This window comes from Sus scrofa, chromosome 1 (assembly GCF_054392235.1).
Source record: "Sus scrofa isolate SSC_HxYL_T2T_F1_AM1 chromosome 1, Sscrofa_HxYL_maternal_Yorkshire_Landrace_v2.0, whole genome shotgun sequence".
In the NCBI taxonomy this organism is placed as follows: Eukaryota; Metazoa; Chordata; class Mammalia; order Artiodactyla; family Suidae; genus Sus; species Sus scrofa.
This window is the reverse complement of record NC_139383.1, coordinates 12,541,702-12,556,460: the sequence shown is the minus strand read 5'-3', so window position 1 is coordinate 12,556,460 and position 14,759 is coordinate 12,541,702. Positions and strand designations below refer to the sequence as shown.

At 41.2% G+C, this 14,759-nt stretch overlaps 1 protein-coding gene across 1 annotated transcript in view; it reads right to left on the bottom strand.

The window, feature by feature from the left end:
- The window catches only part of IPCEF1 (interaction protein for cytohesin exchange factors 1), a 162,160-nt gene that overhangs the window by 75,342 nt on the left and 72,059 nt on the right, over positions 1-14,759 (bottom strand). Inside the window, 1 exon segment of the mRNA NM_001445178.1 lies at positions 12,627-12,679. Within this exon segment, the coding sequence (NP_001432107.1) occupies positions 12,627-12,650 (24 nt within the window). The 5' untranslated portion in view covers positions 12,651-12,679.

The window sequence follows — 14,759 nt, the reverse complement described above, 5'->3', positions numbered from 1 at the left end:
AATCTGTTATGGCAACAAGTGGAGACTTTGAAAAAATATACATTATTGAAAAGCAGTTCTAAAAATTAGTATACAACCTTATTACAACATTTCTTAATGTTATTCTAGATGCACCTGGCTAGTATTATCCATAGCTAACTATTGATCTAATAACTACAATGGTTCTACTATATGTTTGAAGAGGAAATATGATGTAGTAGAAACGGGATTTTTAAATCAGAGGTCTGAGAGTTCCTGTCATGGCTCAGTGGTTAATGAACCCAACTAGGAACCATGAGGTTGCAGGTTCGATCCCTGGCCTCGCTCAGTGGGTTAGGGATCCAAAGTTGCCATGAGCTGTGGTATAGGTCGCAGATGCGGCTTGATCCTTCGTGGCTGTGGCTGTGGCGTAGGCCCGTTGGCTACAGCTCCAATTAGACCCTGAGCCTGGGGACCTCCGTATGCCACGGGTGCAGCCCTAAAAAGACAGACAATAAATAAATAAATAAATAAATCAGAGGCCTGACTCATGGTCGTCATAATTATAGCTGTGTTACCCAAGGAAAAGTCAGTTTACCTCTCCAAACCAACTTCCTCATTTGTAAAGCCAATATGTTTATAATAATTGCAATCCTGTAGCTCTCATAAATATTTATTAAAATACATGAAAATGCGTTGAAAACTAAAAATACTTGAAATGATTATATGTAATATTATATGATTATAGATATAAACACTCCATATCTCATCAACAAAAATTTCATGATCAGCTTTTAGGATAAAGCAGGATTTGTATTTCTTTCAGCAGCCACGATGAAGTTAAAGTGCTCAAATTATATTTCCTGGGAAATGCCATACTGACTTTTCATTTTATAAATGTTGGAATAAAATTTTACCCCTGAAGAAATGAATCATCCTTATGGGGAAAAAAAAAAAAAAAAAAAAAAGACAAGACAAAAGGAATAACTGCCCTAAATTTTTAGCAAGAGTGGATATGTTACAGTCACAACACATGACTAAAATTTAGACATGTTACCACGACAGAGTCCCAGACTCAGCTTCACTTCACAAAATATCTGCTACACAGCCCTGAATTTTGGCCTGAAATTCCTACCATTCCCTCAAATGGTCTCCTGGGGTCTTTTCTGTATGTAATTATCTAAGATCAGTAAAAACCTATTAACAAAATATTTTAGCTCGACTATATTATTTGGACAATGCATAGTATTCGGAAAGCTAAATTTTAGCTGAGAGCCAGGATTAAAGGCAAGGAAGAGATTAAGCAAATTTTTCTTTTTTTCTTTTTTCTTTTTTCTTTTTTTTTCTTTTTTTTTTTTTTTTTTTTTTTTTGAGGACTGCACTTGGGGCATATGGAAGTTCCCAGGCTAGGGGTCAAATCAGAGCTGTAGCCACCAGCCTTTGCCACAGCCACAGCAATGCCAGATCCTTAACCCACTGAGCGAGGCCAGGGATCACACCAGCATTCTCACGGATGCTAGTCAGATTTGTTTTTGCTGAGCCATGACGGGAACTCTGAGAGTAAGCAAATTTCAACAGTGGGAACAATTTGAGAAAATCTGCGTCCAGGAGACCTCAGGGAGAACGCAAGACAAACTAAGAGACAAAGGAATAGCAAGAAAAGGGAGCTACAAACAGAGGCACTGCTAGAGGGTTCTGGCCCCATTCAAACAAGGTAAATCACTTCAGCTCATACAAAAAAAGCATCTTTGAAAAGGCAAGAGAAAAACTTACGGTAACCAAAGGGGACAAGTGGGGCGAGGGAAAGGTGGACCGAGGGTTTGGGATGGAAATGTTCAAAATTATGTTGTGATGATGGTTGTACAACTATAAATACGATAAAGTTAATTGATTTTTTTTCTACTTTTTACAGCCATTCCCACAGTATATGGAAGTTCCCAGGCTAGGGGGGTTGAATCCGAGCTGCAGCTGCCGGCCTACACCACAGCTCAAGACAACACAAGATCCCCAACCTGCTAAGCGAGGCCAGGGATCAAACCTGCATCCTCATAGATACTGGTCAGGTTAGTAACCCACCAAGCCACAATGGGAACTCCCAAAATGCACTGAATTATTAACAAATCCAAAAGCAAAGATGAGAGAGGAAGAAGCGTGGACAGCTATAGAGAGCAAAGGCTCCATCCCTCCTGACAAGGAGCCAGTGCCACTGCTCCAACCATCCCTTAGGGCTCCCAGTATGACTGGGGGCTCCCACCACCCAACCTTAGGGCTAGAGAAATCCCCCATCAAACTGCAGGCTCTGGCACAGCTTTGCCCCAAATCAGGCTGCACCTGCGCTAGATCCTTGCACCTGGCTTGGGCCAGAAGGGGGGCTGTAGACATTATCCTGTCTCAAGCAGGGTGAGCACCCACACCAGCAGAGGACTCAGACTCTTTCTAAAGGGGAGCAAGGAGTTTCGTCATTGAGTCAACCCCCCTCTGACTGGCAGTACCTCTCCCAAAGCAAATTATTATAAAATCTGTATCAGTGCTCAAACTCCCCCCATCCCCCCCGCACCAGAAGCAGAACTGCATATTATGGAAACAATAAATTATGGGGAATTTCAGTTTCACTATATACATATATATAAAGAATTTGAAACCTAAATTGGTTTGCATGAGAGAATGAAAACAATCTTGAGAACTTTAGTGAGCTGGAGATACATCTAACTCCTGACAACAGGAAGTGGAACCAGCGAACTAGTCAGTTTCAAAAAGATCTCACATGTGGTTTTTTTTTTTTTTTTTCACTAGGTGAGCGAGAAAAAGCCAAGCCAGCAAGCAGTAAGCATTTTATGAGACAATTTTTTGATAGGGAATTATAACTCGTTATCATAACAAATAGCTGAAGCCTAAGATACTTTTCTCACACAATTTTCTTCCCCTTGAGATGTTGTGGGTAAAACTGAAAAGTTACTCTAAATTCTGAATTTGCCCCAACATGTGAGTTTTTTTCTTTTAAATATATATTTATATATTTATATATTTTTTAAATATATTTTTTATTTAAAAAGTATTTTTCTTGTACTTTTTTTTACCTTTTTTTTTAGGGCCGCATTCTTGGCATGTGGAAGTTTCCAGGCGAGGGGTAGAATCGGAGCTGCAGCTGCTGGTCTACACCACAGCTCACGGCAACGCCAGATCTTCAACCCGCTGAGTGAGGCCAGGGATCAAACCTCCATCCTCATGGATACTAGTCAGGTTCCTTACCACTGAGCCACAACGGGAACTCCCTTCTTTTACTTTTTAAGATGATTTTTTAAAAAAATTCACTTGGTCACTAATCACTCAAAAACACACAAAGGAACTGGTTTAAAATACACAAAGGGACCTACTTTCATGTAGAATACTGGCACTAACACCAAGTACAGAGTAATTCCTATATTGACTTCTAATTTACACACTAATTGTTAACTCTTGCAATTTACCACCATAGTATATTAAAATTCACCTAAAGTGGTCCATCAGTACATGAAACTTGACAAGGATCCTGGTCTTAGGCAAAAATATTCAGTGCTATGCTAGAAAATGGGTCCTGATTTGTGGCATTTATCTGAGTTCCACGGTATAAAACCTCAGTCATTATCGATTTTAAGCTACCAGTACTTTAACCAAGCAACAAAAACGCCTACATGTTTTAGAGCCAAGCCAGCCCCAGCTCACAGAGCTGTTCAGCCTATTTCTGCACAAATACCTTTTCCCCACAAATATCCTTCTTTCCTGGAAAATTGAATTCAACTTTCTAAAGAGAAGAGGGGGAGAGGGAGGAGGAAGGGAGAATGTAAAAGTGGGGGAGAACAACGTCCCAGGGAAGGTTTCTAGCTCAAACCACAGAATAAATGACAACAGTATAGAGAACACGGTTTAACTCAGAAGCAAACCTATTGAGTGTGATGTGCATAGGAGGCATCCGAGAGGAAATAGGGTACATAGTATTTAAGGGTCTAGGGACTTGGAGGAAATCTGGAATAAAGGGATAAAATTAGGAATCATCAGTGCACAGAGGGTGGAAGTCTTGAGTTTGGGTAAGATCTCCCAGATGTGTAGAGTGTCAAAAGGTCGAAGTAAGAATCGGAAGAAAGACCAATGTGTTTACACAGAAGCATCAGGAAAGGACACTCAAGGAGGCTAAGCAGAACAGCAAAGGAAAATAAGAATATCAGGAGAGAGGTTGTCCTGGGGGTGAGGGAGAGCTGAGGGGAAAGGCGAGCCCAAACCATCCCATACTTCCAGGATAAAAGAGAAAGAAAACGTTACTAGAGACCTTGGCAAAGCAGTTTCAGTGTCAAGTTGGCAAGTCGGGGGTTGGAGAAGGAGAGGAATTGAAGAAGTCAACAAAAGTTTCCTTAAAAAAGACACATGCACCCGCATGTTCATTGCAGCACTATTTACAATAGCCAAGACATGGAAACAACCCAAATGTCCATCAACAGATGATTGGATTAGGAAGATGTGGTATATATACACAATGGAATACTACTCAGCCATAAAAAAGAACAAAATAATGCCATTTGCAACAACATGGATGGAACTAGAGACTCTCATACTGAGTGAAGTAAGTCAGAAAGACAAAGACAAATACCATATGATATCACTTATAACTGGAATCTAATATACAGCACAAATGAACATTTCCACAGAAAAGAAAATCATGGACTTGGGGAATAGACTTGTGGCTGCCTGGGAGGAGAGGGAGGGTGTGGGAGGGATTGGGAGCGTGGGGTTATCGGATGCAAACTATTGCTCTTGGAATGGATTTACAATAAGATCCTGCTGAGCAGCATTGAGAACTATGTCTAGATACTTATATCGCAACAGAACAAAGGGAGGGAAAAAAATGTATACATGTAAGTGTAACTTGGTCCCCATACTGTACAGTGGAAAAAATAAATAAAATAAAATTTAAAAAATAAAATAAAATAAAATTAACTATACCCCAAACACATTAAATTTTAAAATTTTGGGGAAAAAAAAAAAAAAAGTCAACACAGGATTGAAGACACGTCTTTCTAGAATCTTGACGGCAAAGAAGAGACGTGGTAGTAAGAAGAGGGCATGGGGCCAAAGACAGATTGTCACATGCTCTCGTCAGAACCACTGCTCCTCTGCTTACAATTTCTCCTGCAGTAAGTGACAGATACACATCTATTGACTGATGGGGGATGTTGAAATTGAAAAGCAATTTAATAACATCAAAAGTATCAAAACATCTCAACTATATTCATATTCTAACTCACTGAATTCACATTCCTTTCATCTCTTACTTTTTTGATTTTATTTTTAAGGGAATGAAACACACATACACACTTGTTTTCCTACCTACAACTTCCCTTTCCCATTTCCCTCTCATTCACCCCAGGTTACACGAAGCTAAATGTGACATTTGCCATTCCATACAATTTTAGTATTTCTAAGCAATATTTAACGATACTATAAACAAAGGCATTAACGGGAATATTTAATGTTAGTATTGTGAGGTTTTTATTGAAGCATAGTTGATCGATAATATATTCATTTCAGGGGTACAGCACATCAATTCAGTTATATACGTGTGTGTGTGTGTGTGTGTTTGTGTGTCTGTGTCTGTGTGCAGGGGGGGTGTACTCTTCAGATTCATTTCCTTTATAGCTTATTACAAAATATGGAGTATAGTTCCCTGTGCTATACAGGTTCTTGCTGATTATCTACTTCTATATATCAGTGAATATATGTTAATCCCAACCTTTTAATTTGTCCATCCCCCCACCCTTTCCCCTTTGTATTTGTTTCTTTGTTTGTTTTGTCTTTTTGCATTTTCTAGGGCGGCACCCTCGTCATATGGTGGTTCCCAGGGTAGGGGTCTAATCAGAGCTGTTGCTCCGGCCTACACCACAGCCACAGCGATGCAGGATCCGAGCCACGTCTGCTATCTACACCACAGCTCACGGCAACGCCAGATTCTTAACCCACTGAGCGAGGCCAGGGATTGAACCCTCAACCTCATGGTTCCTAGTGGGATTCGTTTCCGCTGTGCCACCGCAGGAACTCCCCCAATTTTTTACTTTATATTCTACCTTTCTTAGCATATTTTAAATCTGCTTTGGAGTTTAGGTTTGCAGAGTTGTCAGTGGAAGGATTTCACGTGTGCTCTCCTGCCCTCTCCCCTCTCTCTCTGCCTCTCCCTCTCTCCCTCTCTCCTTCCCTTTCCCCTATTATGCCCACGGCTCCATCTTTATCACTTTGGAAGCTGCCTCCACTTGGTGTGGAATCAGTCCCACAATCACGTCCTCAGGCAGTCATGGAAAATCTTGCTAATCCAGTTGCTGACCTGGCTGGTGACTGGGTTTTGTTACCATGGCCCTATTCCTCCTTCCCTGGGCCCTCAGGGAGCTTGTGTAATTGTATAACCCTAGACAGTGGTTTGACAACCATTATCGTTTCATCGGTAGCCCCTTTCACAAGTGGGGGAGCCCCACGGACCGTTGTCCTCAGGAAGAGAGCGTAGCCCTCTCACATCCAGTGGGGCATTTCATGGCGCCTTAACCTGGGCCAGGGGGCAAACCACTTCCTGCTCCCCAGGAGGGTGGGTGCCCATCAGGCCCACAGCTTCCGTCATGCTGCTGCTTTGCCCTTCTGATCCCTAGACATGCGTACAGTGTTTTCCAGCCTAAATGTGCTTTTCTGGGCTCCTATGTTTCTCTTTGTCTCTCATGACTCTCTATGCGCAGCAGAGTGGGGTGACTGCGTGGGAACCTGCAGGGCCATGACTGGATGGAAACCACTCATTTCAGGTACGAGAGTCCATCTCGAAACACGATTTAACTGGCAAGTGAGTCCTTTCCCACAGGATCCTCAATACACCACCAAGACATCTGTCCATTCCTCTCCTGGGACCTTAAATTTTTTCTATTCTGCAGAAATATCAGGCACTTGAACCACTCCGTCTGTACCTTTGAATGCTCTATTCCCTTCCCCCCGTTTTCATCTGCTTAACGCTTACTCATCCTTTCAGACCGGGTCAAATGCCACCTCCACCGTGAAGCCCTCTCTGACTTTAGAAGGCAGTTAGCTCTCATTACTAATCCCACACTCGTTTAGTGTTATTTATTTGCAATCACTGCAATAATGGACTTACATTATTTCCCAAGATCTTCATGGTAGGCACTATTTTTGTCTTCCTTTTCACTAATAAGGAAATTCACCTTGGTGTGGTTAAGTAACTTCCCCTCAAATTACACATAACTAGTAGCCGAGCCAAGACTAGGACCCAGGTCAAAGGGACTCCTAAACCTATGGTTTAAGTCTATGTTACTCTACCTCTTCTGTCTTCTGTATTCCACAATGCTTTGCCAATGCCTCTGAAATGAGATTATAATCTGTTTATAGACCCGAGTGGTTGCAAACATGATACTACCACAATTCATCCAGTGGGCCAACCCAGAACCTGTGGTTAATCTCTGGCTTTTTCTTCCATCCCACATAGTTACTCAATCACTTCCCCTGTCGATGTTGCTTCTTAAAGTTTATTAAATGTCTTTTAGCAGCTCTGTAGTTGAATGACAATTCTGTTTGGCTTTAATGACGGGTCAAGACTTCAAGAGAGAACTGAGGTTCTTGAACACATCAAGACTTCAAACTCTAGCACATATCCCTATGCCTGGCACGTAGAGTGCTCAATACGTATTTACCCAAAAAATTAACTGTCTTATATCAATTTTCACTTTCTACAATGCCTTAGTAGTGGTACATGGTACCAGTGATGATTTAACAAATATCTGGAAAGCCACCTACTGTTCAGTTACTCAGAGCTGAAAATGCCTTCCATGAACATCCGCAAAGAAAAGCAGCATAAAAGTTGCTCCAACACTTCCCTCCCACGAGAGAGGCACATTGGTAAAGAATCGTCCCTGGAACCAACTGATGCTAAGTTTGAACCCACCCGGAGAGGGGGGATCCTTGGTATTTCCCTAAAGGTAAAATGGACTAGTGCTGAACAAATCTCCACTTCAAGCTAAACTACTAGTTCCTCAAAAAACACAGCTGCTTTCTCCAGCATCCTCTTTTAACCATGTCCTCCAAACACTAAGAATCTGGAGCCCAAGAAACAGGAATGCCTCGGGCAGAGGAGGGATGCTGGGAGGAGGAACACAAGCCTTCCAAGGAAGTTAACAAGCCCCTCGCCAGGCATCTGTTCCCCAGACAGCTGTGGTATGCTTCTCCACTGGAAGTTCTACTTGGGACAAAAACCACGCAAAACAGTCTCCTGAGTTGGATCTGTCAGGCTTGTCCAGGGCAGCACTGGCACAGCCGACCCAACATAGAGTTATGTTGGTATAGCTTCAAAAACAAGCTGCTAAAAGGTCAGCTCTTTTGAGTTGATCCAAAAATGTGAACAATAGATTCCTCACTTTGAAGATTCCTGGATATCTCTGCACCCCCGAGAGACACACCACCATCCCCGAGATGGGGGGTGTGCAGGGCGTGTTCCCACGGGGGCTGAAATCACGTCTGAGCTGCTCACGGCACAGAGTGCACATGGCACATGCACACCAGGCAATACATGCTACTGAACAATGAATGCAGAGCTTTCTTAGAAGCACACATGCCAAGGACCAGTTGGCTGCCACACGGATCACCACGTGGATGATGGTCCAGGCAGCAGGAGATAACCCAGTGACAGCAGCGCCAGAGAAAATGCCCATTCGCCTTCAGTGAGCATGTCCACATCAGCAGAACCAAGTCAAGCCAAGTAAACCACAGTTTATACCTAGAGACGTTTGTTTCCGGAAAAACGTTTTCACTTGACATTTTCTTCCAGGCAATATTGAATGAAGGGAATTTATTTTCAACAATTTTTGAGAAAGCACTGTCATAAAGTTTTGATCTAAGATAATGCTGACATTTCTTCCCCACTGGAGCCATCTCTGGATGTAAGAAATCTCAGAAGCTTTAGGTATAAGAATTATGTACAGTGTTAAAAAGGGATGATGTGTCACATTCCCTCTGAGCCTTGTCATCAGTAAATTAAGGCTGTCTTCCTTCCTTAGCTAAAATGTTGTTAGGAAAATCTGAGACTCGAGAACTTTCTCAATCAAACATTTAAGATTCATACACCAATCTCTCTTTCTTTCTGTTTAATCTATCTATCTACCTATCTCCATTTATTTTAGTAAGAATGAAAATGAAAGAAAGCTAAGTCAAAATGATTTGTGTATAATTTGTAATCACTAAAGTGTGGCTTATGGAGAGCCTTATAAGAATCAAGAACTACACCAATGGCTGTTTAGTGATTGTACCAAATCTAATCATTATGTTGAAAGCTTCCCAAAAAGCTATGACCCAGATTCTAAAGGTGAGTATGCTAGTGCTTTCTTTCAGGCCACAATCTGGTAAATTATGGCCTTTGTTTCTTCTACCACCACTCACTGCACAATGACTCAGCGCCAAGGACCAGAGATTCAACGGCACTCAAGCTCTAACACAGCTTCCAGGGAAACAGAAAAACGAGAACTGAACAAGGATAATGAGGTCTGCAGCCCATTAGCGTAATTGCCCAGAACTGGGGAGTCAGGGAAGCCCCCCCCCCCAGATAAAGACCTGCCCATAAGAGGCTGTGACATGGGGATGCAGGTACAAGCCAGGAAGCTTTGACCACACAGTACAGGCAGGGTTTAGGCGAGGTAACCATAGTCAGGGTGGCCGGGTCACATCACAAAGGGCCTGGTAAGTTATGTTTGAAAGGATAAAGTTTATCTGAAAGCCAGTGTAAGTTATCCCACAGACGGAATCAAGTGGCAAAATCACATCTGCATTAAGGAAAAGCCGCCCTGCTGTGGAGCAAGTGGAGACTGGTCGGGGGCAGGTGCAGAGAGAGGCAAAGAGCCGAGTGCACAGAAGGAAAGGCAAGTGTTGTGTCTTGGAGAACTATTTAGGAGGCAAAACAGGCAGAACTTGGTGAGTTAATATTTCTGATTTTGTGTGAAGCTATCGCTTTGAGATTCTGCTGTTTTCCTTTGGAAGAGAGAACATCAGAGGAAGCAAAAGCATACGATCAGATAACAACAACGCAGATTAACGAAAAAGAACAATGCTTTTTTACTACACACATAAGACAATTTCAAATGCTGAGAATCTAGTTTCTTGAACAGTTTTATTAGCACGGTTTCCCACGCCAACTTCAGTGATAACTACCACGTCAGGATCAACAAAGATGCCTTAAAAGTATCACCCTTCCCCCACCAGATGGTGGGCTTCTCACCTTCCTACCCCAGCACCACACAGAGAGTTTAGCACATGTAGTGCAATAAATGTTAGTTTAGTGGAAATGAAATATAATTCAGGATGTGATTAGGTCAAATGTGTCAAGCCTACCGAAACTACCTAGCATAAAAATAGGTCTCCTGTGCTACACTGTATTTAGAGAACAAATGACAGCAGAAAATTGAACTAATTTTCTAAATGGAAAGATAAAATAGGGTAACCACTGAAAACAGCTGGAAGAAATGCTTGAGAAAGACATTAAGCAGCACCGCCCAGACACTGATGGCTGTGAGATAAAAATAACAGGTACACAGACACCCAAGGAGAGCTGAGCTGATTGAATCTAGGAGTGAAAGATGCCTCATGAAATGAGAAAGACCCAAAAATAGCCAGAGTTCCCACCAAGAAGAACAGAATCCACTTGTGCCCAAGGGGAAGCAGATTATACATCATAATGCTAATTTCTCTAGGTTGGAAACTATACGATGATATGTTAATTCTTTGGTGATCATATCTGCCGTCTTTGTTCCAAAACCTAAGGTTATAATTTTTTAAGACATGTAGATTTTAACTCATTGCGGGTCATGAGTAAATCACCAATTCCTACCTATTATTATGGCGGATACATGATAGACTCAGGAGAGGTAATCAATGAATATTTCAGCAAAGAATGAATGAAAGAATTTATTAAAGTCCTTAGATGCTCCCTTATTATCCTATTTATTTTTTTAATTTTTATTTTTTTAGTTGTTATTTCCCCAATACAATTGTTTTCCTACTGTAGAGCATGGTGACCCAGTTACACATATATGTACACATTCTATTTCCTCACATTATCCTGCTCCATCATAAGTGACTAGACAGAGTGCCCAGTGCTACACAGCAGGATCTCATTGCTAGTCCATTCCAAAGGCAACAGTTTGTCCCTTATTATCTTAATTTCTGTCTCCTCTTAAATATAAGATGAACTCTTTCCAGTTGGAAGACTGCCTTTTTTTCCAATGGCGAAAGTGACGCAATATAAGAATTAACCCTGGCACCACCTTTCTCAAGGATCCAACAGTCCTAACTCTTTCTTTTCATGTCTTTGTTCCACATAACACATACACGAGTGCTTATAATCACATGCATTTTTTTCTTTTTAATAATTGTCATAAACTTTGGCATCACTGAACTTGAGTCCCCCTGACTGTCTTTACAGATCTGTGATATCCATTTGCTTTTCCCTTGACCATAGGACCTTCTTTAACACCCTTTATGCCACATATTTTTATATCTAATTCTAGCAAAAATCTTCTCTTGCAGCCACATTTATTCTTAGCTGTTCCTCTTATTTATCTTCACTGTGATTATTCGCATTTTTATTATCAACACATTCATTCATGTCCAAAGAATCAAATTTTCCTCTTCCTGCAAGTTTTAGATAGTGTATTTCCTAGGTTGCATAACAGACAATAATTTGCATTTGCATTTTCAGTTTTCTGCAGCCCTGTGTCCCAAAATTTCCTCCATTTTTCATCATTAGCAAGCTTTTCCTCCTCGTGTAGAAGTAACATCAGAATTAAAGTGCTTGCATTGCCTTCTCTCTTTCTGGGACTTGAAATTGTTAACAAGCAGAGAATTAATATGCTGTGCTGCTTTGTCGTAAGGTGGCCCTTCAAGGAGCTGTCTAGTTCCCTCGATTTCTCCATCACTATTGTTACAACCTACATTGACATCCATGTTCTAATATGCAACAGGAAACCATTGCCTTTGTTTCCTACCTGGCAGGAAGCCTATGCTATGTTCTCTTGACATCCCACGTCTGATTCTGCTTCTGGCTCTACTCCAAAAACTCTGTCCTATGCATCCACCACAAGGTCATTAAATTTGCCAAAAGAGGCACACCATCCAATCCCACACTCCCCTACATCCGCATTTATTAGAAGTGTCATGTTACTTATATCAGTTTTTCCCTACATAAGTTTCCTCCTCTAATAGAGGAAACTTGCTCAACTGACTTACCTAATTTAGGCAAATGTATGGCTATAAAATTATTTTAATAGGAACCTACAATTTCAGCGTAACACTTAGCAGAATTACTCCCATAAAAGTTGCAAGAGAGATTACACTATACCGTAGCTAATTTAAAGAGGAAATAATTTATGTACAGTATGTTAAAATCATGGAGGGGGTTTCCTTTAAAAGTAAATAGCTCGGAATCTTAAACAAATGCTTGATGATCATAAGAAACTCTCAAACTCTAATAAAAGTATCATGTAATTTCATTGTGACTAATCAAATGGAGGACAATAAACAGCTAGCCAAACTCAAAGTCAAATTGATTGTTTTTTAATCATTCATCAAACTAATGATTAACATCTAAAATCTGGAGTTTCCAAAGTACTTACAAGATCATTGCCATCAGTAGCCATGTGTGATGTCAAATTGGTAGGAACAAAAGCTAGAAAAGAAGAAAGATTTTCAATTAAATGTGGGATTAAATTGTTCATAAAAGTATATATCACTTTAACAGGAGGAAAGGCATTTCTATTTTGATTGACGACATTCACAATAAAAGCAACTAAGTACATGGCCTTTAAGCCAAAATAAACCAACTGTTACACACTGAGTTCATAACATAAGCCAGAATTTCATCCGCATGTTTCTCAGTATTCTTTCAAGTCTACAACAAGATGAATATATTTTTATCTTCTTAATATTGTAGTACCTATACACATGTATCTTTGAAAAGTGAAAATATTTTCCTCTTCATGATGGACAACGCACTATAAGATGTGGAAATATTTGATCCATTACTATTGCTCTGATGGTGTTAACTAAACAATTTCAAATATGTAACTAATCCCTCTGCTTCAGAAGTCCCAACTTTAATATGAAGATGAGCCCCTTTTGATGTATTGCACTTTGTAGTGGATTACCTAAAAAGCAAGACACTGTGGTTTCAAGAAAAGGAGATGAAAACAGACAGAAAAAGGTCTCATATTTTCAGACTTTGACAAGCAAGAAACTTGTTAAACATCCACAACCCAACGAAACTCTCCCCAAAGCAGAGAGCCTTTCACCTCTTCCCAGATCCATAACCTATGTGACTTTATTACCAATGGTTCTCAAAATCTGCAAAACATATGTACAACCCTTTTTCATGTCAAAAATGCCATATTTATATTACATAGATATGAATAAAATGTTTACTTGTGAAATTCCAAGAAGAAAAACCACAATAAAAAGACTGACCAATTTAATTACTTAATTTTTAACTTATTTGTTCAAAAAATACACTAAGACATAAATAGAAAATCAAATAACAAGCTGATGAAAATAACTATAATATATATTTAACATATAAGAATCATAACATAAGGAGTTCTTACCAGTAAGAAAACAATAAGCAGACTGGGAGATCAAGATGGCAATATAGAAGGATGTGGAGCTCACCTCCTCCCACAAATACATTAAAAATACATCTACAAGTGGAATAATTCTCAAAGAATACCCACTGAATGCTGGCAGAAGATCTCATACAACCAAAGCTGGAAAAAAAAAAATCACCATATAACTGGGTAGGACAAAAGAGGAAAAAATGAATCAGGACCCTCACCCTGGGAACCCCTTTCACTGGCTAGGAGTCGATAGGGAGCTTCAGAGGCTCAGAGGACAGCAACTGGCTTGCAGCAGACAGGACAGAGAGAGAACTGCACAGAAGATCCTGGCACCTCCCTTCATGCCCCAGCCTGAGATGCATACCTGCTGGAGTGTATAGCAGCTGAACGTTGACACTTAGGCTTCAGCAGACAGACCTAGGGAGACGATTTGGTCTGGCTGTGTGAGGACAGTCCCAAGGGCCTCAAGAGTAGTCTGGGCCACAGCTGGAGGTGTGTGCAGGACAGATAGGAGCCCTACTATCAATGCATATGTCAAGGGAGAGCTGTGGCCCCCATCATAGCAGCCCCCTTCTCAGCTTGCTCACAGAGGACACAGCCCCACATCTACAAGCTCTGGAAGTGCACAAGCACCTGGGGGTTGCCTACAGAGAGGTGGAGCTGAAATCTGAGCCAATTCCCTGAAGGTACTCGACTTTCATGGATTTATGCCACTGGCAGCTTTGTGAGCACAGTGCCTGAGGGACTTCCGAGCTGTTTGCTGGCTTTCCCTCTTCTGAGATGGGGCAGAGGGCAGTTTCAACAATAGTGTACTTAGTGAGCACGCACAACAGGTGACAGAGTGCATGTTCCAGTGGAGGAATACTCAGCAGCTCTTTTCCCAGTGGGAGGGTTACAGTCCTGCCTACCTCACACTACAGCTTAGGACCAGATCTGGAGCTTCTGCTCCAACAACTGTGGAGTAGACCTTGCCTCTGACAGGTGTCTGACAACCACTGACAAAAAGGAGACCCCTTGTCCAATGCCCTGTGCAGGCTTTGGTCACCACAACACCAATCACACCCCTTATCAAGGGGATAATGACCAGCATACCTTGAGGAAAGATGAGGCAGGCATCCATAGCAAAAACAGCCCTCATAT